Source organism: Podarcis tiliguerta, assembly GCF_965153285.1.
Source record: "Podarcis tiliguerta genome assembly, chromosome: 3".
Lineage (NCBI taxonomy): Eukaryota > Metazoa > Chordata > Lepidosauria > Squamata > Lacertidae > Podarcis > Podarcis tiliguerta.
The window spans coordinates 68,064,279-68,089,237 of NC_139536.1; the positions used below are offsets into that span (position 1 = coordinate 68,064,279).

Below are 24,959 nucleotides of genomic sequence, written 5' to 3' on the forward strand. Positions count from 1 at the left end.
GGCATACTGTGGATCTGGGAACCATGCCTGCAGTGGCACCCCAACAATCATTCATTCCCTAGCGGGGTCAAGTCAGCCTTGGTCTGACTTTCTTCTGGAATGCTTCTGGGGTGTTCTAATCATTTTTATTCATGCAAATGGTCAAGTGCCACAATAAAGTTGGTGCAACCTAGTAATAAATAATAATAATATAATAATAAAAGGTGTATGTGCCCAGGCACAGCTGGACATACAAAATGATAGAAATTAAAAAGTTAAAACAAAAACATGGTATTAAAACTTTTCACTCTAGATAAAACTTGGCCAGTGCCTGAAAAGGCAGGGAAAAATTGTTTCAGGGGCCAGACTCACTCTCCCAGCCTTGCTCTAATCACAGAACATCATTATTGTTAATTACTTTTTAGCTGCCATCATGGGCGTAGCTAGGATTTGGGGGGAGGGGGCAAAATATATGCTAGAGGGACAGAACCAAGCTATCTGTATTTTTATTTATTTATTGGATGGGGGCAGCTGCCCCCCTCTTAGTTAAGCTATGGAAATCTCCCTGTAGACTTCTCTTACTGCTATTTATTTTTACTATGATATCCAATAGATTGTTTGTTTCTCCATATTTGTAAGAATTACAGAATTACACACAAATATTTTTTTTAAAACTCACTACCTGAGGGCTCTTTTAGATACATTCTATAAATCTTTCTTTTAGATACATTATTTTATATACATTCCTAGAATTTAAAAATAAACGTATTATGTCACACTCCTTTATCACTCACTGTAGGTATTTGCATGCTACTCTAGCCTCTTTTCATTGCACTATTAAAGATTTGGGGGAAATATTTTGTACAGCTTGAGACAAGCTCTGTAGCTTTAGTTCCTCTCTCAAGTCTTATTAGTATACAACACTCATTTACTCATATGTCAGCCCCACTGCATTTATTCACAGGTGTGTAAAGTGTGTCACACCAATGCTAAGAATTAGATTGTGTCAGGGTCAATGCCTTTCACTGCAGAAATAAATAGCAAAATGATAATAATGAAAAAAAATTAACCTATAGATACCCACATATGCATCCTAGGTGCCATTCAGTCCAGGGTGCACGGCTGGCTCAGAAAGACACAATTTTGGCCAGGCCAAACAGTCGAATGGAGCCTGCCCTAAAATGGCTGGCCACAAAGCAAGGCAGCCACTTGCTCAAACAATATTGGTGGGTAATTATTTGCAAGGGTTAAGCTGTTCTTTAGTCAACATGAAACTCATCTAAGGTATCTGTTGCTCACTTCACTCCACAACTACCTTCTTCTTATGTGCCCCAAAGCCAAAGGGTTGGAAGAGAAGAACCCTTTTGCAACTAAAAGTCATCCACAATCTCCCCTCACGCCTTGCAGGGTGCCATCACTCCCTATCACCACCATGAGGCCTCACAGGCTGCCGCCCTTACTGACACCATCTCAGTCCTGCAGGTTGTTGCTGCTACTGCTGACATGTACCGCAGTCATGGCAAGTCGTTTCTGCCACTGCTGCTTCTGCCTCCTAGCAGGCCTGCTGGCAGTCTAGCCATCCCAGATTATTTGTATGATTTGTAATTGTATGACCCCCATACTTTGGATTGTCCTGAATACCACCATTTGGTAGCCAAGCCCCAAACCAAAAGTCCTGTTGGGATGCATTTTGGCTTGCCTGCTGATGAAACTGAGTGTGTGACAACTGATAATATTGTCATTTATCCATTTTATACCCCCTAAGTAGCAGCAGTTGCCAGGACATTGCCCTGTTCGCCTCTGTATCACTCCATCCTTATTTCAGACATTGTGAAATGTCTATTAGTAAAAGCGAGAGGGGGTTGTGTGGGTTTTTTGGTGGAGGCCTAAGAAGAAAGGAGTAGGGGCGGAGCCAACGCTCTCGTGGTCATAGCCCATACAAGCAAGAACAGAGCAGATGCTTCTGCGCACGCGCTCTGCAGAGCGTCTGACCAGAATGGCCTGTACCATTGCGAATCCGCCCGGGGGGAGGGGCTGACCGCTCTACGTTTCCTCCCGTTAACCGGAAGCCTTAGCAACTTACAATCCGAAGCACCCACGGGAACGGGGCAACGCGTTACAGAGCGGTTCAAAGCCGAAAGAGAGCTTCCGTGACTGCGAAAGGGGGGCGCTAAAGCATTTTGTCTCTCTCTGCCCCCCCCCCGTTTCAGGGTGGTTCCTCCGGGTGGACCAGTCGCTGCTGGAAGAGGCGGGGCCGGGTCTTCCTGAGGCTGCCCCCGGCTCCGGCGTCCCTGCTGCTGTTGCTGCCGCCGCCACCGTCGACGTAAATCCCGGCCCCTTCAAGCCCAGTCTCGCCCGGCCCCGGGTTTCCCCTCAGACAAGTCTCATGGCGTACAGCCAGGGAGGCGGCAAGAAGAAAGTCTGTTACTACTATGACGGTGAGGGGGGCGGGGCACGGCGCCGGTTTTTGTTGTGTTTTGTGTGTCGGTTGGGGTGCGCGTGGGAGCAAGAGCAGCTGTTCGTCTCCGCGCGCCTTCCCCTCCAGGCCGCGCTCATTTCGCCGTTGGGAATGCTCGTTGGCTCCGTCCTCGCGCGCCCCGGCCCCCTCGGCAGCCCCTCGGCTGTCCTCGCGCGCCTTCTCGTTCCGGCGCACGCGCCGCCTCTCCAGCCCTCCCCCCTCCTCCCCTCCTCCTCTCTCGCTTTTACCCATTGTGTCTGCAGGGGCTGCATCTGGGTTGGAAGGAAGGTGCTGAGCCCCATGTTTCTTAAAGCGCATCTACACCCCACCCACCCCCTTTAATTTTTGTATCGGGCGTGCCTTTTCGCCTCCTTCGAAATCCGCGCGCATCTACTAACGAACGCTTTGCAAAAGGGGGTGAGGGGTGCGCGCCCGGCTCGGCCTAGCAACAAACCTCCTGGGAAGGGTCCCCATTTTGAGAGGGGGGATCTGAGGCTGGCCTCGCGAGCCTTTTCCTAGTAAGCGTCCTTAGAGTGGGACTTGCGCGCGCGAGTAACTGCGTTGCGTTGAGAATCTGAAGGCCTCAACGTTGAATCCCTGAAAGGTGCGAGACTGGCACGCTCTGGCCAAAGCTGAGAGCTCTTCACTCAGCCCCTCTGGAAGGATCTGGATGAATGGCCTGCCTAGCGCATCCTCATAGCTCCATAGAGCATCTGTCTTGCACACCTCACACTGGTGAATACAGGTTGTCCCCACCATCCATTGGAACCCCATCACTAATTCAGGAAATGGTTATTTTCATTGTAGTTAGGGGTTTATATCCTGGATATAGGCGTATTGTTTTGAACACTGTTATACATGGTAGCCAAAAGAATGGTAAAGATTTAAAATTGTGGAGTGGATATAACGTAGAAAAGTGAAAATTCTACCCTATGTGAAATTTAGTAGAAATGAATTACTACAGCCATCAAGAAGCACAATGCGGGTGCAGGACAGCCCATGGGTATAAGGCAAACGTTTGTAGTGGTACCTAGGTTTTTGAACATAATCCATTCTGGAAGACCGTTCAAGAAACATTCAAAAACTGAGACGCAAAGGGCGGTCTGCAAATTTAATAGATAAAATTGGGGGAAAACTCAGCGGAAGCCGTTCGACTTCTGAGGCGTGTTCGAAAACAAGCATTTACTTCCAGGTTTCCCGCGTTCGAAAAGTGAAATGTTTAACTTCTGAGATGTTCGAAAATGGGTGTTCCACTGTATTAAACTTCAAATGCAACATGTAAATGTTTTGAACAGAGTGCATCTTCCTGGGCACTTAAGTAAAAGCAACCACTAATTTAAAGCAAGACTTTATTTCTCAACCACTTATTTAGCAAAAAATAGGTTGCATATTTCAGCTGTTAAGTTTTATTCTCAGTTTATTTGCTCTTAGCCTTACAAACTGCAGATGTAGGGACATTACAGGGGAACTTTATTTTGCTTCACCAGGCTATCCACAAATAGACAGCAGAACATGCATCTATTGAAAATAATACAAGAAATTGACGCATCCAGCCTATTGTGTGTGTGTGTGTGTGAGAGAGAGAGAGAGAGAGAGAGAGAGAAACCAAGAGGTTGTGGTGGTGTAGTGGTTAAGAGTGGTAGTCTCGTAATCTGGGGAACCAGGTTTGTGTTTCCGCTCCTCCACATGCATCTGCTGGGTGACCATGGGCCAGTCACACTTCTTTGAAGTCTCTCAGCCCCACTCACCTCACAGAGTGTTTGTTGTGGGGGAGGAAGGGAAAGGAGAATGTTAGCCGCTTTGAGACTCCTGAAGGGGAGTGAAAGGCGGGATATCAAATCCAAACTCCTCCTCCTCCTCCTCCTCTTCTTCTTCTTCTTCTTCTTCTTCTTCTTGTATTTATGCCATTCTCCAAAAAACTAATGTCCCTTGTAATTTTTTCCTAAAGTACATATATTGATTCTCAAAACTTGAATATGTTGGATTGTTTAAAGCAACAAATCTCTTGTCTGGCATGTGTGAAATCTTGACTTTTTTGCATTGGAACTAAGGATTGTTCTAGGTTACTTAACTTGTATGGTGATAAAGACTTGAAAGTTGTGAATGTTACCTATTTCTGGTAGAATGTTTGCCCATGGGTGCTGTTTAAAGAAGTAGTGATAGTGGCACTCTGATTTTTCTGCTCACTCATCATTTAGGGGCATTTTCACATCAATTTAACACAAAATTAACTTTAGAATGGCATCTTGCACTGGAGACTCCAGAAATGTTTTTTCCAATACATCCTTTATTTGTTGGCACTGTGGCTCTAGTAAGGTAGACAGTATACACTTGCAGGGATACACAGTTTTCCTCAATTCAGAAATGTTAGGGACCTCCTAGAGAAGTTGATCCCACTGGATCCGGTGGTGGTGGAAATGTCATCTGAATTAAATGGGTTTAGAGTAGGAGGTTGAATTAATCTGCAGTTTGTTAATGACTGCAAAAATCTGGATAGCTCAACATTGAGGAATAGAGAAATGCCATTCATTATACTTTGGGGGCAATTATTGGTCACACATCAGCAGGCAAGTTTAAAACTGACTGCAGTTATTTTAAGATGAAATCAAGTACACAGAAAAGATTACAACCTCACAAATAGATTCTTTATTGTGCAGAAATACGTTTGCTGGGATTAATTAAATTATTATGGTTCATTATTATTTCCATAAATAATAATGGAAGAACAGTAATAATAATGGATAAGAACAGTAATTGTGCTCCAGCAGCGGGAGGCCCCATTAGCTAAAGTGGTGCTTCAGGTTAAGAATAGTTTCAGTTTAAGAATGGACCTCTGGAACGCATAAAGTTCTTAACCCAAGGTACTACTGTACAATAAAAACAGACTAATCTAAATAAAAACAAAAAAAGAAAGAGAAAACCATCATTATCACCATGCAAAGTCATCTCTCCAGGGAAGATCGTAACCGTTGTCTCACACAAAAAGGGGTGGACCCACCTGGGAGTTTCCCTTTCTTCTCTCCCCCCCCCCGCCCCCTCCCGGGAGATCTTCCATTTTCTGCCTTTAACACAGGGTCTTTCACCAACCACCCATCACCTTCATGTGCATAAGCAAGAGCAAAGCAAAAAAATGTAGAAAAGAGAAACCAAAATATAAGAATATAATAATAAAAAAGAAGAAATAAAAAGGACTTCCAATAGTTTTGCATATAAATATTATTCAAAATATGCAAAATATTTATTCCAAGATGATATCCAGCTGTTCCTCCTTCTGCTGTGTGATATTTTCCCAGTCTTCAAATCTAGGCATCTCAAGTTCATTCATTTTTCCTTCCACACAAGTCTAAAACAGCTTCTCCAGTTATTAATATCAATAAATGTCAACAGTAGTCTTCCTCCAGTACAGCAAAACAACTTTGCCTCCAGTGTTGAAAAACAATAAATCCTTCGTCTTCATTTACACAGGAGTCTATTTGCTGTTGTCATACATCAAAACAGCAATCCATAGTTATTTCCACATTGTATATTCATCAATTCACACCCAGTTCCATATACAGTGGTACCTTTGGTTACGTACTTAATTCATTCCGGAGGTCCGTTCTTAACCTGAAACTGTTCTTAACCTGAAGACCACATTAGCTAATGGGGCCTGCCACGCCGCCGCTGCACGATTTCTGTTCTCATCCTGAAGCAAAGTTCTTAACCCGAGGTACTATTTCTGGGTTAGCTGAGTCTGTAACCTGAAGCGTATGTAACCCAAGGTACCACTGTATTCCAATCTCATTTCCTGTCGGCTGTGATTTTCCATCCTGATTTAGAACAAAGAGATTCTTTTCGCAATCATTTCTTCCATTCTTTTTCCAGAGGCTTGATAGTTTTCCTCTCTTGATTCACTCAAAATTGTATACAGAATCCTTTCTCAGCTCTATCTCTGCCAGCCCAGAATATTTCTTAATCTCTCCATCCATGGTTTCATTCCTCTCTTCCAACTTCATAATTCCACAGTTGGACTGTTTCACTCCTCCAGGCACCTATTTGGAGGTCCTCTCCATTTCACCATCTACTGCTTCAGTTTTACCATTCCACTCTCCTGTTCTGGTAGTCCTCCATCAATATTATTTTCCAAAGGTACTGTGCCACCTTAAGCCTTATATTTCTCTGGTCCATTTTCATTCACCAATTTATGCATCCCAACTCTCTTTCAGTTGCACATACAGCAGTTGCTGCACGATGCCAACAGTAAATGGGGTATCTAACTATTTTTGCCATACTGAGTGTTCTTGGTCTTATTAATAATTCTCATTCCTCAAAATTTTACAGTCTTTGCTTTACGCCTGAGTCCCCTGGCTTCTTATCAGAATGCATTTACTTCATTTCTCTCTCATGGCAGCATATGTTAGCTTCACGTTTGCAGCCAGCACTCTCACTAGAGGGATGGAAGATTAAAAATAAAAAAGGTAAAAACTTCAAACAGCCGTTTAAAATCTTTCTTGGGCACAGACAATTAAAACATGCTTTCTCTCTTGCTTTCAGCCTTTTAATTTAATTATTGTGTCTTCATAAGCTCATTTTAAAGTTCTTATGAAGTTCGTTTTAAAATGAACACTGCAGGGTGAGTTAAAAAAGCTACATATTGTAGCATCCTGGGGTACAATTTGTCAGCAGATGTTTTCAGGAAACCCAGAAGTAGTGAATGAGGGCAGTAGTTTTTCCCTTTCAGCCCCCAAGCTCCAGTTGCTGGGTTTCAGTAGCTTGCTACCTCTGCAGTTATTAAAATAATTTTAATGGTTAATAAATTTGTTTCATATTTTATGTTTATTATTTATTTTAATTTATCTTCCACTTTGTATCAACAGAAATTTCTAAACAGTTTGCAGGTTCCAAAAAAAACAACCCATTATCAAAAATACAATAAAAATTTCACATTCAGAAACAAAGAATACTAATACTATTACGAATCATCATACTTTCACATTTCCCTGAGACAGGAGTATGAACATGCTCAGAATGTGGCCTTGGGAGAGCACATCCTAGTTTGAGATTCTGTCTTGCCATCAATATGCTAGCTATAATAATTAGAATCGGATTTCAGTCCTAAATGCATCTACTTGGGAAATGATTCTTAAGCAAATATGCTTAGATCATATTAAATATATAACCACCAATTAAGTGATTCTTTTCACTGAGAGAATGGATAGAATTGGGGAATGATAGTTATGCTCAGTGGGAGCTGGGTGAAGAAAGGATATCCTCAGTACTTTGCACACTCTGAATAGACAGTTTTGGGGTAGATAGCTGTGCATTTCAAAGTTTGACTGTAGTGCAGTTAATCTGCTTTGCAGAGACAGAAGCTTTTCAGCCTAGTATAAATTTCTAAAATGCTGCCAAGAAAGACAGAATGGTGGTTGCAGCAGCCTTCTTTGTTGCTCACTCTTCTTTGTTTAGTTTTCAACAGAGGAGAAAATAGTCCTTAGTAGGGAGAGCTATTTGTGAACTGAGATTTGCTTTTTATAGGTGAAAGATAGCGTTAAAATCTTGTTGTATGTCCAGTACTTCGCAAGAATACATGGAGAATGCATGCTGATTTTCATACATTAAATAATGTATTTAATTGTTGTGTTTGTCACTAATCTTGTTAAAGGGAAGTCCAAATATTTGACTTCAGATATTAAATATAAGTGTATGCATATACAGTGGTGCCCCGCAAGACGAATGCCTCGCAAGACGGAAAACCCGCTAGACAAAAGGGTTTTCCGTTTTGGAGGTGCTTCGCAAGACAAATTTCTCTATGGGCTTGCTTCGCAAGACGAAAATGTCTTGCGATTCCTGGGGGGTTTTTTCGCTCCCCACCCCCTTTTTCTAAGGCACTAAGCTGCTAATAGCCTTTTAGCAGCTAATCCGCTAATCCTCTAAGCCTTTAATAGCCGCTAATCCGCTAATGGGCTTGCTTCGCAAGACCAAAAAACCGCTAGACGAAGAGACTCACGGAACGGATTCTTTTCATCTTGTGAGGCACCACTATAAGTCCAAATATAAGTGTAGGCATCATTTTTCCAGGTACAGTGGTACCTCGGGTTACATACGCTTCAGGTTACATACGCTTCAGGTTACAGACTCCGCTAACCCAGAAATAGTTCTTCAGGTTAAGAACTTTGCTTCAGGATGAGAACAGAAATCGCCACTTTCTTGGGCAAGAGAGTCCTTGTCTCCTGGTGGAAGAGTGCCCAGAATCCATTGCTCTATATTGCTCTAAATAGTAAGGATGTCGTGACTCATTGCTTTAAGGGGGGGAACCCCCAGACTTGTGGCAAGTCTTTTGTGGGTCTTCCTGTAGATGATAGTGGGCAAATAGCAAACTCTTTTCTTCAGAGCCATTTATTTGAGTGCTAATCAAATGAGCCTTGCCAACTTGAAGAACAACCAACCACAGTCCTGCAGAAAATCTCAGTGATCAAGCTGGCATGTAACAGGGCTGGGCGATAACTGGTTTTCAATATTGTTATATATCACAATATCTGAAAAAAGGAAGGAACTACGCAGAGGTGAACAGAACAATGTCCTGGCAACTGCTACTACTTAATGGTCTAAAACTGATAAATGATGATATTATCAATCACCTCATTGTCACTTTCAGCAGCAAGCAACCCAAAATGCATCCAAATGAGACTTTTGGTTTTGGGCTTGTATTCGGGACAATCCAAAATTTGGTGATGAGTCATAGTGAATACAAATAATCTGGGATTGCCAGCAGGCCTACTAGGCGGCAGAAGCGGCAGCAGCCTGGCAGCAGCAGAATCAACAGCAGCCTGTGAAGCGAAGCCTTGCCATGGCAGTGGGCAGAAGCAGCGGCAGCCTGTGAGTACTTGTAGTGATGGCCTTGTGGCAGTGGTAAAAGCAGTGACAGCCTGCAAGGCCTTTTCATGGTGGTGGCAGTAATGGTGGCCTGTGGGGCCTTGTGGTGGCAGCAGGAGACTGTGGCTGTACTTTGGATTGTTCTGAATGCCACCATTTGGTAGCCAAGCCCCAAACCAAAAGTTCTGTTGGGATGCATTTTGGCTTGCCTGCTGATGAAACTGAGTGTGTGATGATAAATAATATTGTCATTTAAGTTTTGGACCCCTAAGTAGTAGCAGTTGCCAGGACATTGCCTTGTTTGCCTCTGCATACTTCCATCCTTATTTCAGACATTGTGGTAGATTGCAATATTTAGCTGGTGATAACATTGCAATGTTTAGCTGGTGAGTTATTGCAGTGTTGAAAGCAGGTTATCGCCTAGCCCTTACACACATTGTGATATATTGCCTGCTCAGATATTATGAAACAGTTACCACAATGTGAACTTCAAAATAGTTTTGGACGATATATCAATATATCACCCAGCTCTAGCATGTAAGGGTTCAGGCAGTCCCTGAGGTATCCTGCACTAAGTTGTTTTGTACAAGCCCTTTGTACATTAATCACTTTGTACAAGGACCATGAACCAGACTCAGTAGTAGCTGGGTAACCAATGCACCTGTTTTAACAGTAATGTCACATATTTCCATAACTCACCTTGAACAACTCCTCCATTCTCTTATAATGGCAATGGCGCCCACCTAAGAGGTGCTGGAACTGAGTTCTATCTGAATATAAGCTTTGATGTCACATATTCTCAGCCAGATGCCCCCTTAAAGCACTCTGGCTGTTGCATTCAACAGCAACTGGAGCTTTTGAACAAGACCCCAGGGCAGCCTCATATAGAGTACATTACAGTATGGCGGTACCTTGGTTTATGAACTTAATCAGTTCCGGAAGTCCCTTCTTAAACCAAGGTGTTCTTAAACCAAGGCTTTCTTTCCTACATCCTCTTGAAATGCAAAGGGAGGGCACAGTCTTACTGAAGGAATATTCCCCAAAGCAGGAAGGCAGTTTGCCGTTACGACTAGTGTTTGTATTTTGAATCCCTGTTCTAGAGAGAGAACTTAGTTACGTAAAGCCAGAAAAAGTGATCATTACATTTTCAAGCATGACTCATTTGCTTTCTTTTAGGTGATATTGGGAACTATTATTATGGACAGGGGCACCCAATGAAGCCTCACAGGATTCGCATGACACACAACTTGTTGCTAAATTATGGCTTGTACAGAAAAATGGAAATTTATGTGAGTATACATTTACAGTTTTGTCACCTGAAAGTTGATGAGCAGTGAAGGGACTATATTTTCCTAAGATTTTGAATTCACTTCAACACTTTCTTTGTTGTGGAAAACCCTCTGGCTGATTCTGAGATAACATTTTTCTTCCAAAGAAGAACACAAACTGAGCCTGGGTCAGATGGTTAGAGTGTGGTGCTGATAATTTCATGGTTGCAGGTTTAATCCCCATACAGGAGAGCTGTATATTTCTGCATTGCAGGGGGTTGGACTAAATGATCCTCAGGGTCCCTACAATTCTATGATTCTATGAAACCTATGAGTACCTGTGAAAATTCACAAGCATTCGGTGTTCAGATATCTACTGGATGGAAAACATGATATGGTTACAGTAAAATATATACAAAGTGTTTTCTGTTTATAATGTGTTGTTGAGCCAAAGCTGAAATATTTTAAAATATTTCAGCAAGTTGCAACTTAACACATGCCTGATCAAATCTGTTTGAAGTACTTGAAATACTACTGCTTTTTATTCTGTCTCAGATCAAATTCAATCTGTTTCTTTTCCAGCGGCCTCACAAAGCTACAGCAGAAGAAATGACGAAATACCACAGTGATGAGTACATAAAATTTCTTCGCTCAATTAGACCCGACAATATGTCTGAATATAGTAAACAAATGCAAAGATGTAAGTCTAATGCTAAAAATAACTGGTCTCCCTCAGTTTCCCACCTGGTTTTGGGAACTTGATCTGTTAAGATGAAGAGTATTATATTATCTATTTTACTGTAATGTGCAGAACCCTGTCTATATGATGTTTAATCATTTTGAATTGTTAGTTGTTGGCTATAGTGGTTATAACATTCAGGCTTGTTCAGATGTAATGCTGCCCTGTTACCAAACTATAGTTTGATAACTGAGTCATATTGTACATGATTCTTTCTCTATGAGTTGTACATGTCTCCCTTTTCTTCTTAGGGGATAGTTACTGCTAACCATAGTCAGCTTCTACACCAGAGGTAGAAATCAGCTTCTAATTTCATTCACTAGTTTCAAAGCTATATATCTGAATTGGACCATAGTAACAGGTTTGCCAAATGTATTACCGTATTTTTCGCCCTATAGGACGCACTTTTTCCCCTCCAAAAATGAAGGGGAAATCTGGGTGCGTCCTATAGGGCGAATGCAGGCTTTCGCTGAAGCTTGGAGAGCGAGAGGGGTTGGTGCACATCGGCCCCTCTCACTCTCCAGGCTTCAGGAAGACATCCACAGCCTAGGCAGCCCTGCGGAAGTTCCTGCAGGGCTGTCTAGGCTGCGGATAGCAGCCTGCTTCCCGGAGCGCCGGGCGCGCTGAAAGCAGAGCGCCCGGCGCTTCGGGAACACATCCGCAGCCTAGGCAGCCCTGTGGGAGGTCCCGCAGGGCTGTCTAGGCTGCGGATAGCAGCCTGCTTTCCGGAGCGCTGGGCGCGCTGAAGCAGAGCGCCCCTGGCGCCGGGCAGACATCCACAGCGTGGGGAGCCCTGCAGGAGTTCCCCGCAGGGCTCCCCACGCTGCGGATAGTAGCCTGCCACCCGGCGCGAGGGGCACCCTGAAGCAGAGCGCCCCTCGCGCTGGGCAGACATCTGCAGCGTGGGGAGCCCTGCAGGAGTTCCCCGCAGGGCTCCCCACGCTGCGGATAGCAGCCTGGCGCGAGGGGCACCCTGAAGCAGAGCGCCCCGCGCGCCGAGCAGACATCGGCCAGCCCCACAAGCTCGGGGGACAGCAGGGAGGTGCAGCGCTGCCATCCCGCTGTTCCTCGACCTGGTTCGGTTTCCCCGACCTGGTTTTGGGGGGGAAATAAAGGGAATTTTTTTTCCCTTTATTTCCCCCCCCCCCCCCAAAAAAACTAGGAGCGTCCTATGGGACAAAAAATATGGTAAATTCAACTAGTGTAATTTTCCATCCCAAAATTTAGAACATTAGATAGCATGACGAAAAACTGTAATATTTATCTTTTCAATTAACTTGTACTTACTTTGATTTCTGAACATTGATTTCCATTATGAATTCTGAATGACAGCAACTTGCAAGAGAATTGTATTTTACTAGTTGGATAACTATTTGCTCAGTTTAAACCACCTATAGTACCTTAATTGGTAATTGGTAATTTTCCTTTTGCTGAAACTTCATAAGCCATAATTTGACATATAGTGATGCTGTAAATTTAGGCATACACTCAGCTACAAACTGCTCTGAATCCATAAAAGCATATTTAAATATACTTACCTGACAAAAAAAGGTGTCTACTAAGTTTCACATCTGTGGTAATGGTTAGGTTAAGTTTTGAAAAATACCTCTGTTCTAAGGTTCTGGTTTTCATTTTAAAGATAGTTTTGGGCATTTAACGGATCAAAAATTATTTGATCCATATCACTGGTCAAGTAATAGACATTTGGCATTATTATTTTTTTAGAACAATACACATAGATTCAACATCAGCAGGTTGAATGATTAACAAACAGTGAAATCAGTTTTCTAAAAGGTATTGTAATCTATGGTGTGGCCACATTTGAGATAATGCTACCAATGCAGAGGTGTTCTTTTTTCATGGAACATTTGACAATGTTTAGTCAATTGACCAACATGCTATACATGCTATATACTATATATACAAACTTAAGTAATAATACATTTAAGGATAAATGAAACTTGTCTTGTATAGTTAACGTGGGGGAAGACTGTCCTGTGTTTGATGGGCTGTTTGAGTTCTGTCAGCTGTCAACAGGAGGCTCTGTGGGTAAGTATATCCTAATGTTTTCCTGGAGTTGTTAATTTTTAAAAGGCTGTACCAGTTTTTTTCAAACATTACCCATGTGACAACTTTTATAGCTCTTGTGGAAATCAATGAGGGAGAAAGAATTTAATAGAAATATAAAGTGAAATGTTTAATTAAAAGAAAATGTTATCAGTAGCTACTAGGCATGATGGATATGTACTACCTCCAGTATCAGTTTGCCTCTGAATGCCAGTAGCTGGGGATCATGAGTTAGAGAAGTTTAATGTACTCATGTCTTGCTTCTCTGCTTCCTCTAGACATCTGGTTAGTCATTGTGAGAACAGAATGCTGGACTAGTTGGGCCTTTTATCTTTCAGCATCTCCCATTACAATTTAATAGTTCATTCTGTTGCATGAGTTGGTATATCCAACTTTAGAAGTGCCTAACAATAAACAATTAAAATCCAGGCTGCACCACGATGTCTTACATTGAAGCTCTCTCTCTCTTTCTCTCTTTTTTTTGTTTTGGCAAGACATACTGTCTACCTTTTTCATTCCTTACCTGCATTTTTCTCCATAATGGTTCTTTAGCTGGAGCAGTAAAATTAAACAGACAACAAACAGACATGGCTGTTAATTGGGCTGGAGGACTTCATCATGCTAAGAAGTCAGAAGCATCAGGTTTCTGCTATGTCAATGATATTGTGCTTGCCATTCTGGAATTACTAAAGTAAGTTCATGTTGGTGCTATATGCACAACTTGTCTTCTAGAAATGTTAAAAATAAAGGCTGTGTACTGGCTTAATCTGTATATATTGACCAGAGGACTAGCGATCATTGTTCCTTGGTCATTTTAAATTATATTTTGTTTACATGTGTGTTTGTGTATGTGTGCATGCATGATATGAATTGCAAAACCCTTTTTGTTCTAAATAGCTTACTGATCAATTCAGACTCTGGCTGGAGAGCAAGCATCAGAACCAAATACAGTGGTGCCTCGCAAGACGAAATTAATTCGTTCTGAGAGTCTCTTCGTCTAGCGGTTTTTTTGTCTTGCGAAGCAACCCTATTAGCGGTTTAGCGGATTAGCGCTATTAGCGGTTTAGCGGCTATTAAAGGCTTAAGGGATTAGCGGATTAGCTGCTAAAAGGCTATTAGCGGTTTAGCGGCTTAGAAAAAGGGGGTGGGGAGCGGAAAAAAATCTCAAGACTCACAAGACATTTTCGTCTTGCAAAGCAAGCCCATAGGGAAATTCATCCTGCGAAGCGCATTGAAAAACGGAAAACCCTTTCGTCTAGCAGGTTTTCCGTCTTGCGAGGCATTCGTCTTGCGGGGTACCACTGTAAAGCAGCAGAGTTATTGTTCCATCCAAAGCCTTGCCCAGGGCAAAAAGTGAGGGGATTCAGGCTTTGGGGGTTTCTGGGGGACATTGTTGCTGCATGAGCTGTAGGCTGGTGTAGCAAAGGCGCCCTAATTTGGTCCCTCTCTGGGAGCTAAACAAGTGTAATTTGCAGATAATTTTATTTTTATTAATGAGCTGTCAGTACGGCTATACACAGTGACCTTCCTGGTTCTTGATATTGTGTCACGATACACATAGTTTTAAGCATTATATTGGAAAAGGGAGAACAGATCTGTATACATGTAGTCATGCGGCTTTATATATCTGATTTAGTCTGGGGATAAATTTGGCACCAGATAAACTTTTTGAAAGGTAAGTAGTGAGTTTTATTGGTACTGCTCAAGTAAAGTCTCTCTCTCTCTCCCTCCAGATACCACCAAAGAGTATTGTACATTGATATTGATATCCATCATGGTGATGGCGTTGAAGAAGCATTTTATACAACTGATCGTGTAATGACAGTATCATTCCATAAATATGGTGAATATTTCCCTGGCACAGGCGATTTGAGAGTAAGTTCAGATATGAGGCTACCATTTGATTAAAGTAGCATCTTGCAAATGCTATATTTAAGCCTGGTTATCAAGTTAGCGATTTTAATTTACTTAGTTTTTATCCTTCCTTCTGAAGAAGGACACTTTGAAATTGATCAGGGTGAAAAAGGCTAACTCTTAACTTGATGAGTCTGATTCTATATATGATGTATTTTTTCATCTTAATTACAGTATTGTTTCCTACACTAATTGGGCTATTATGTAAACAATGTGTGTTGTCCCTGAGTGGCATAGTACTGCAACATTGGAATGAATGGCAGTTTTGGTAACTAGGGTTACTTTTTTCTTGTCGTTTTATATCTGACATCCATTTTGCTAATCTAAAAACTGGATCTTCAAGAGTAGATCTGAATTCCTTCCTTCCTCTCCCATCTCTTTTCCTTTTCGTGCTCTTTAGATTGTAAGCCTGCGTCATTTTATTTTGATCTATAAACCATTCTGGGAGTGGGCAAAAATACTTTCAAGCATATCAATGATGCGTAAGATAGGTATACAAAACGTCAAAATAGCTGAAAAAAACTGCCCAGCTTGCTAATAGTTCCTAAAATGCCATTTAAAAATCACCAGTAATCATAGTTGAAGCTTATCTAGAATGTTACTATAGTAGAGATGCTTGCATTTGCATGAGCACACGAAGCTGTTCATTTAAAATTCCTGTGCATAATATAATCCATGGTACCCATTTCTGTTGTTGCTAGCTGTGGTATTTGTTCCTTTTTTCAACAGAAATTAAATGTGCTAGCTTGGAGACAGCTTTTATATCTCAATGTGATTGGCCACAAGATGGTACTGTTGCTTCATGCTAAATCCAGGCCTCTAAAGAGCAGATGCACTGACCTTAAACTAGGCTTCTCACCTGTCAAATACATGAAAGTTTAATTTCTTATTAAACCTAATCTTCTGATATCCTTAATAATCTGTCCAGAAAGCAAATTCAGTTAATTTTGACATTAATACCTCAGCTAAACAGGAATATATTTGTTTGATTCCCATATTTTCTGAGACTTTTTTATTTTGCTTACTTGGAGCATGGTGGGTGTGCTGCCTATCATTCAATATATAATATAATAACTATAAAAAATGTACTGTATAATACAACATAGTAAACTTAAGTTGCTTACGTGCCTTTTGTGTATGTTACAATGTATGCTAAGAGCACTGCATGTTAATTCAGTTGTATCTAGATAAAACCATTGTATGAGATTCTCTTAATAGCATTTTGTTTATTTATTAAATTTGCATACTGCCCTTCATCCAAGGATCTCAGGGTGGTTCACAACATAAAAATACAATATAAAAACACAAAATACATAATAAAACAAGAACAAAAAGCAGCAACCACAAACAAATAATAAACACATTTAAAAGGGGTATATAAGATGTTCATCAGCCAAAGGCCTGGTTGAAGAGGAGCATTTTCACCTGGCACCTAAAGGTGTATAATGATAGTGCCAGCCAGGGAGAGCATTCCACAAATGGGGAGCCACACAAAGAAGGTCCTCAGGTGATGATCTCAGGGTCCAGGTAGGTTCATATGGAAAAAGGCGGTCCTTGAGGTATTGTGAGGTATTGTGGATGCATTGCACAGTTTTGCTTCTTGTGAAATAGTAAGGAAGGACACATGGTGATAAAAAGTGACTCCATAATAAGTTAGAGCTCCTCACTTTAAGATTTGACCCTTCTGGAATGACGTTTCTATAAGAAACATTTTCATTGTATCTCTTTAAAAATCTGCTACTGTTTAGATATATAAAGCTTGTACTGCTTTAGGAACTGCTGCAGTACGTCAAAAAACAAAGAAGACTGTTGCTCTGTACTAGCACAATTCTTGTAGTCAAACTGTATAAAACTTCATGCACTTGAAGTGGACCATGAAAGCTTCTGTCACAAAATAATAATTTCTCCTTAAGGTACAATAATTGTGGTTCCCCTCTAGAACAACATTGTAACTTCCTATTAGTAAATATGAAGAATATATTCAAACTGGAAACAAAATGTCTTTTTAGCTACTGATGTACTAAACAGACATCAAAGGTCTTGTATTCCGTTGTAAATCATGAATGTCGAAGCAGGTGCAAAAAGGAATAAACTTGATGTGTTTCAATTAGTGAATTGTGGCACATTTCTCGTAGATATAATAACATGTGATTTTACGGATCTGACACAGCATACCCATGACATTACTCCCCATCCCCAGGTAACTGGTTGTCTTTTAAAGCCAATCTACCCATATGTTTCTGTTTTATGCCATTGCCACTCTCGGTGATACCCTATTTAAATCCCTGCAATGATTCTAAAACCATACTTTGGTGAATTTCAATAAAGTCATATAATCCAAATTATACTTTTGGGTCTGATTCTTCTGTATTTTCACATGTCATCCTTCTGTTCTTTTGGATATACTTCCTTGTGCACTGATTTCTTCTACTGCACTGATCAAATGTTTTATCTGAAGATTTAATGCTTTATCTGAAGATTAAACTTAAAGTATTGTTTGCTTCCCTGGGCTGCTTTGGGAGAAAGGGTGAGATAAATTTAATAATAAATATCTGGCACACTTCTTATATGTGCAGTTTTGGTATTCATTACATACTCAGAATTTTTCAAATGTCTAGGTAGCATTTAAACTACTTTCAAACACTCTTGGCCACAAGTGGTCCAGTGGTAAACACAAAATGTGTTTTGCCTTTTGATATGAGTTTGAGATTTTTGTTTTTGTCTTGTTCGTGTTCTCTTATAGGACATAGGTGCTGGAAAAGGCAAATACTATGCTGTCAACTTTCCAATGAGAGATGGAATAGATGATGAGTCATATGGTCAGATATTTAAGCCAGTGAGTATATTCTAGATACTTTTTTTTAGAGATGCTTCTGTGAGGCTGAATAATAGATTTACCATGATTTCTGCTTCTTTACAGATTATTTCCAAAGTCATGGAGATGTACCAACCTAGTGCTGTGGTGTTGCAGTGTGGGGCAGATTCACTGTCTGGTGACAGGCTGGGATGTTTTAATCTTACAGTCAAAGGTCAGAGAGCAAAACATTACTGTAGAGTCACAGTTACATATGTTTTGAAAACAAGTACTGAATGCAGATTTAGTGGAAATGTGTGTTTTTTTCCAGTATCAGTTCTCTTGCAGCCATCTCTGGGCAGCCATCTCTAATGCTGGGACTCCCCCCCCCCCCCACAAACACACTGGTAACTGTCAAGTATGCACCCTTTTGGCCATAGTACATCTAAAGGAAGATGCGAAAAAGATGTTCCATGTCAATGTCTTTATTTGCAGTGCTTCAGTTTTGTGTGATTTTAGGAAGTAAGTTCAGGTCTTAGTAGGCAGACATCACATGATCACATGTAGAAATTCAGTGATGCAATTTGGTCAATATTTTAGTATAATTAGATCAGTAATGTATTAAATGCATTCAATTTATGATTAGATTGCAAGAATTATTAAACTGAGTGTACATCTGTTTGCCTTTATGACTCTTGCAAAAAAATAATAATTCTTGTGTAACTCAATGCCATAAATGCAAAACAGAAGATCGGATTCCAAAATTGATAGGATACCTTATCCTATTCTGTTTTTTTAGTTCTTGCATCTTTCAGTTGTGTTTAAGTTTGTTTTTCTAGAGCTGATGTTTCTGTATACAGATCTTAATTGTGTAATCTTGAAAGGAATATAACTGTATGTCTTTATGGTTTGCTTGTTTTTTAAGGACATGCTAAATGTGTAGAAGTTGTGAAGACTTTCAACTTGCCTCTTCTGATGCTTGGAGGAGGTGGATATACCATACGGAACGTTGCTCGATGTTGGACCTATGAGACTGCTGTTGCCTTAGATTGCGAAATCCCTAATGGTAAATACTTGGAGCCAGGGCTTCCCAAAATGTGGTCCATGAGCTTCATTCAAGTGGTCTAGAGCATGTCTGCAAAAATGCATGAAAAGTCATACATCATGTAGTGCAGTGTATTACAATTGCTACAACAGGCAGAAAAATCATTAAGTGGCCCACAAAGTCCCTCATGAAGTGGTTCATTGGGAGAATGGGATTAGGAGCCACTGTTCTAAGGAGTATCACAGGTGACACCAGGGTTTAAGTTCTCTCCATATGAAGAAGTAACATGTGACTTAAACTTTAGCTTGCCTTAGTCATCAGATCCCCCATTTCAGTGGCCAAGGAGATTGCCAACTGTTTGTATTCTGTAACTGCAAATAATATGTATTGCAGTACAGTGTATCTTGCCATAGAGCCTATGCCAACCTGCTACAGAGGATTGGAGACTGACAGAAAAGACTTACATCATAACCATTCTTTGATCTACAGGGGATTTTGCTAATGGTTGAATCATTAAGAAGTGGGATATCTGTCTTGACTCATGTGGTTTCTGGCTCATTAACCAGACTCTTGGTAGCTTCAAATGGCTTACCTAGATGGGTGAACACAGATGTTTTAGAAAGCATTAATGAGATGCATAGAAATCTGCATGGACCTTTTATAGATTGTATAAATGAGTAAGTGTATTTGGTGTGTTTTATTTAAACACAGTGTGTTATTTTCAACATAGTATATTTTATTTTAAACTATTGCTTAAATAAGCTATGGTTTTAAATGCACAGGAGCTTTGCTCCTCCCAGCTCCTGATTGTGCTGTGCAAGGGAAGAAGCAGGTCAGAGTCTGGATTGTAGTGACATGTGAACCCTGGACTTTGGTTTCTCTCCAAACAAACCACAACCAGAAAGTGAAGATTTATTTATGGCTTACTGATTGTTGTCTACCTTGAGGAAGCAAAACCTGGTTTCATGACAACCTAAAGTTGAGCTTGTTTCCTCTATTTCATTCAAACCATACAATCATTTAAACATTCATAAACACCAGATTTTCTACATCTTCAACATAATTCGTGGTGTGTGAAATATGCCAGTAAGTTGTTGTTGTTGTTGTTGTTGTTGTTACTAATTACCCACCTATCACCTTAAGATCCCAAGTGGGTTCCAAAAACCAGCACACATTATTTAAAACAGTTTAAAGCAACTTACAATCACAGGAACAAATGAGGCTTCATTTTTATACCACGGTGGAGCATCTAGATTTCTGCTATAAAAGATAACTGTAGCACATTTAATCTTGAAAAAATATTCGTTCTTCCTTAGAATTCAGATACTTCCTAATGTATTTATTCTGGATCAGAAAATAATTTTGAATGTCTATTAAATATTTGAGAGCTGCATTGCATTCCTTTGAATTTGTTCTTTTTTTCAGCATTTAGTAGAAGAAAACAGAAGCTATGCTTTCAAACATAAAAAAAAATGCATACTATCATATCTGACCACTATAATCTGAAGAGCAATAAGGCTGTTTTAAGAAGCTATTATTACTTCATTTTGTTTTAACAGAATTGCCATACAATGACTACTTTGAGTATTTTGGACCAGATTTCAAGCTGCATATTAGCCCTTCAAATATGACAAACCAGAACACCCCAGAATATATGGAGAAGATTAAGTGAGTATTAATGCCATAAAGACACATAAATACTATAACGATCTAAATCTTTGCAATGGGTAAGGATCCATTTTCTTTTTTATGCTCAGTATGAAGCAGGGAAAATGAGGGGTTAAAAGGTCCTGGGCTCTTGAGATAGCAGAATTACTGCTTTAAAAGCCAGCAGGTGAAACTAGAAAGTCAAAGACTGTATTCAGTTAGTGTCCCTCTATTGAAGAAAGGCTCTCTGATCAGTGAATGCTTCTGTCAATGGAAGGGGGAGAAGCACTTTTCACCAGTTCTCCTCCCTATGGCCTCCTGTGCCACCTCCCATGTCGTTCTAAAAGCTAGAACAACCTTCTGGAATGGATTTCTGGGGCAGGGAAAAAGCAGAAAAACCCCCAAACCTCATTCTTCTGATGGAAGCCTTTGCTTGATCAAATTATCTTCTGTTGCTGGAGGGACATGGTTGGATAAACCCAAACCTGTATTTTAATGTTTCAGGGTTGTATCCAACTAAGTCATACTCAGAGTAGACCCATTAATATTAATAGACTTAAGTTTGATTTCATTAGATCTACTCTGAGCATGGCTTAGATGGCTACAGCTCAGTGCTTAATGGTTGGAAAAGAAAAACCTTTTTATCTTTCAAAATTTGGTACACATTGTTAAAATCATTTTTTATTTTTGCAAAAGAGCTATTAAGTCTCAGTAAGCTCCTTTGGCAGCAGAAATGCAAAAACATGATCAAAGTATCACTGTATGTTGCTTAATTTCATTATGTTGAATGCCAGCCATATGTTCTGAGAGTTTGTATTTTTTAAATGTATTCACCTCTAACCATAGATGTTCTGTCTGACACATGTATTTCCTTTGGATACCATGGCTTGCCTTTTTCAAGAAAATTGCCCCTAGTACTCTTGCTATGTAACTTGCTTTTCACCTTATTTTCCTATACCATTACTAGGCAGCTGGGTATTTTTGTGAGGACGAGAACTAAGAAACTCCCAAGCTATTAAGAAGAAAGTTGTCTCATAACAACTTTTCCCTGGATTACTTGCCTTGCAGACAGCGTTTGTTTGAGAACTTGCGCATGTTGCCCCATGCCCCAGGTGTACAGATGCAGGCTATTCCTGAAGATGCTGTTCATGAAGACAGTGGTGATGAAGATGGTGAAGATCCAGACAAACGTATTTCTAGTAAGAATGGACTAACATTAATACTGGGTGGATTGTTGAAGAAGTAGTACTAAAGAAGGTGGAACAGAAGTGCCCCAGTAAGTCAGATGGGCATCTAAAATTACCATCCAGAAACAAATTGGCTTTAGTGCTTTCTGAGGAAGACAGCAATTACATACCAGAACATGAAGGCAGAAAGCCTGGGAAATAAACACAACTGGCAACCAAGGGGAAGCTGCTTAATTTTTAAAGCCAATCTTGAAATCATATAAACTTATACAATTTGGTGTGCCATTTTTGGCATAGTTCTTAGTACACCAAGCTTTTTAAATTAGTTCTCCTAGCACTGTTGCTTCAGCAGAGGTTTCTGCTAACATAAGACAAATGTGATTTTTGCCTATTTTCCCTATAGTCCCCAGTCCTACTGAAAATGATTCTGGAGCATTGGGGGCTCTTTAGAGCAGATTTGGGAAGTGGACACTGGGGGCTGCAGGGTGGAGGGGGAATTGGCAAAAACTGCATCCCCTTCTCCTTCAGCAAATGTTTGCCTTGTGCCTGTTTAAAGGCACAAATTAAATACACAGGCCTTACATATTGGACCAGTTCACGAGACATGTCTGAGCATTTGAGTTGGCCTAGAAGTTCTGGTTTTTACTTAGTTTCCAGGAAGGGAATAACTAGGTCAGGTAGACGCTGCAGGTGCTATTTTGCAATAGTAACTTCTACTTTGGACTTTATAACCTGTTTGCCTGTGAATGAGGACTGATGCTGCTTATATGTTGAAATTTCATGTCGGTAATACATGCTATTTCTACTGCATCTTTTGGGTAATAAGCGGCAAATTTTGCCTCAGGCCTAAATAAGAGCTAGAGTACACATTGCACTTATCACCAATACACTGTTGAAATTGCAACCCCATTATGAGCTCATTCCCCACCCACTCACTGTATTGAGGAATGTCTTTCTAAACACAACATTGCTGTCATATGGAAAGTTTCCATTATGGTTATGATCAATGCAGCAGGACTTCCTTTGCTGATGCAAATTGCAGGGAAGAGTTGTCACGAAATAACTTTTATTTATTTTATGCCTTCCCATGGTGAGAGAAATGGAACACACAAGAAGGTGATCTTTGAGGAATGTGTTTTCTAATCCTATTCCCTTACTTCTAGTTCGCGCATCAGATAAGCGAATAGCCTGTGATGAAGAATTTTCTGATTCTGAAGATGAAGGGGAAGGTGGACGCAGAAATGTTGCAGATCATAAGAAAGGAGCAAAGAAAGCCCGACTAGAAGAAGACAAAAAAGAAACAGAAGATAAAAAAGCAGGTAAAAGTCTAAATCAGTATTTTTCTTTCTTTTACTTTCCTTGTTGGCTATATTCCTAAGCATATCATACTCTCCTGAAAGTAAAGAGTTTTGCTTCCAACTAAATATTGTTGAGATTAGGTCAGACCTACTTAATTTATGATGGTAAACTACCCATATTTGTTATACAGTGGTACCCTGGTTTTCGAACTTGTTCCGGAAGTCTGATTAGACGTTCGGCTTCTAAAAAACGTTTGGAAACCAGAACATTTATTTCCAGGTTTGTGGCATTCGGGAGCTGATTAGTTTAACAACTAAGCCATTTGGGAACCAAGCTACCACTGTATTCATCATTCTGCAAAAACAGTTGAGGCATAAAGCAGCTCACATGCCATGGTCCATAACTGTTGGTTTTCCTATAGTTTGAATCTAAGTTGTGCACTTCTGGATTAGGCTGTTGGTTGGAATGTTTATCTTTCTGAGAATATCTCTACTTTAACCCTTATTAAATTTTCATTCTTTTATTAAAACCTTTCACCTTCCAGGTGTTGCTAAACTACAACTCCCATCAGCCTCAGCCAGCATGGCCAGTAGTTGTAGTTCAGCAGCATGTGGTGGGGCCAAAGATTCCACACACCTGTTTTGAAAGGAAGAAATCAGCACTGCCAAAGGTGCAGCTTCATTCAAATTCTTCTATCAGTGTTCATTTTCATTGTAACTTGTTAACAGCTAAGTCAACAGTTGTCATTTGAAATTTATTTATATAAACCTGCCACTTTTAATTATTTTTAGACATTAAAGAGGAAGATAAATCCAAGGATAGCAGTGGTGAGAAAGCAGATACCAAAGGGTAAGTAAATTGTGGCCATCCTATAATGTGCCTGTTTCAGAACAGCCATTAACTTTGAAATGTTATTTATGCATCTGTTATCCATTATGGATGACAATAAAGCAGTGCCAATAGCTATTAAAGAATTTATAATGTGAGTAATGCAACCCTTACTGTTTTTAAATGAGCAGAGAATGGCATTAAATTGTGACCCATGTTAACAGTTGACTTTTTCCCTCCTCTGAACAGCACAAAGTCAGAACAGCTCAACAATCCTTGAATGTAGAGACTCACATCAATTAAAGGACACAATACAAAAGTGGGGGGAAAAGTTAAAAGGAACTTTTCATATGAGAAGAGACTCTTGATTTTCATTTTGTACTATTTGGCATGGAGCGTATTTATTTTCAAACAACTGTGTTTTTGTTTTTGGCAAGTTGTATTGTGAGTTTTCTAATTATGATGCAAAATTTTGTTCCTTCTGCCAGGCTTTAAGTAATAGTATTCAAAATGGATGTGCTATTATGTTAGACGTCTAAATGATCTATTAAAATTTGCCTTTTCCTGAACTGATTTTACCCCTTTTTGTAATTATATCTTTATTAAAAAAAATGTACTCAGCTGTCTTGTCCATCATTGCCTAGAAAACACATAAATGTCATGCTGGTAAGACTATTATAAAGAAATATAGTGAAGGTTGAAATTGCACTGAACTACATTCGATAGTTCACAAAAAATGCTTTTTGTATAACTATTGGGGCAAACAATGAATGTTGAGAGGTTACTTTGCATGGATAACTACTAGGAGATTACTTGTGAAAATCATATTTGGAATTATAGCACAGTAATTAAACTACAGAGTTATGTTCAAGTATTCAGTAA

At 40.2% G+C, this 24,959-nt stretch overlaps 2 protein-coding genes across 5 annotated transcripts in view; one reads left to right on the top strand and one right to left on the bottom strand.

Moving 5' to 3' along the window:
* Nucleotides 1–2,194, bottom strand: part of LOC310674495 (uncharacterized protein) — a 141,277-nt gene extending 139,083 nt beyond the window's left edge. For all 3 annotated transcript variants that reach the window (XR_014509611.1, XR_014509612.1, XM_083433751.1), the window contains exon 1: nucleotides 2,063–2,194. The gene's annotated coding sequence lies outside the window, so the exon portion shown is untranslated. The remainder of the gene's footprint in view (nucleotides 1–2,062) is intronic.
* On the top strand, nucleotides 1,956–24,697 carry HDAC2 (histone deacetylase 2). 2 transcript variants are annotated; one of them, XM_083433705.1, is made up of 14 exons: nucleotides 1,956–2,417; nucleotides 10,466–10,578; nucleotides 11,140–11,257; nucleotides 13,271–13,345; nucleotides 13,916–14,054; nucleotides 15,097–15,238; nucleotides 18,021–18,113; nucleotides 18,198–18,306; nucleotides 18,997–19,137; nucleotides 20,676–20,784; nucleotides 21,832–21,962; nucleotides 23,114–23,269; nucleotides 24,041–24,098; nucleotides 24,327–24,697. In XM_083433705.1, the coding sequence occupies exons 1-14, from the start codon at nucleotides 2,366–2,368 to the stop codon at nucleotides 24,355–24,357; spliced, it is 1,467 nt and encodes a 488-aa protein (XP_083289831.1). In that variant the 5' UTR covers nucleotides 1,956–2,365; the 3' UTR covers nucleotides 24,358–24,697. The 2 variants fall into 2 exon arrangements, with proteins under 2 accessions (XP_083289831.1, XP_083289830.1); XM_083433704.1 differs by lacking the exon at nucleotides 1,956–2,417 and adding an exon at nucleotides 3,097–3,172.
* The last annotated feature ends 262 nt before the right edge of the window (nucleotides 24,698–24,959 follow it).

What these genes read in the sequence shown, in the direction of transcription:
- HDAC2 (XM_083433704.1), top strand. Translation starts at nt 3,112, where the DNA reads ATGGCCTGCCTAGCGCATCCTCATAGCTCCATAGAGCATCTGTCTTGC. An exon ending in ATGGTCAGATATTTAAGCCA is followed by an intron (nt 18,114 to 18,197) that starts GTGAGTATATTC and finishes GCTTCTTTACAG; the next exon opens with ATTATTTCCAAAGTCATGGA. An exon ending in AACAGAAGATAAAAAAGCAG is followed by an intron (nt 23,270 to 24,040) that starts GTAAAAGTCTAA and finishes AATTATTTTTAG; the next exon opens with ACATTAAAGAGGAAGATAAA.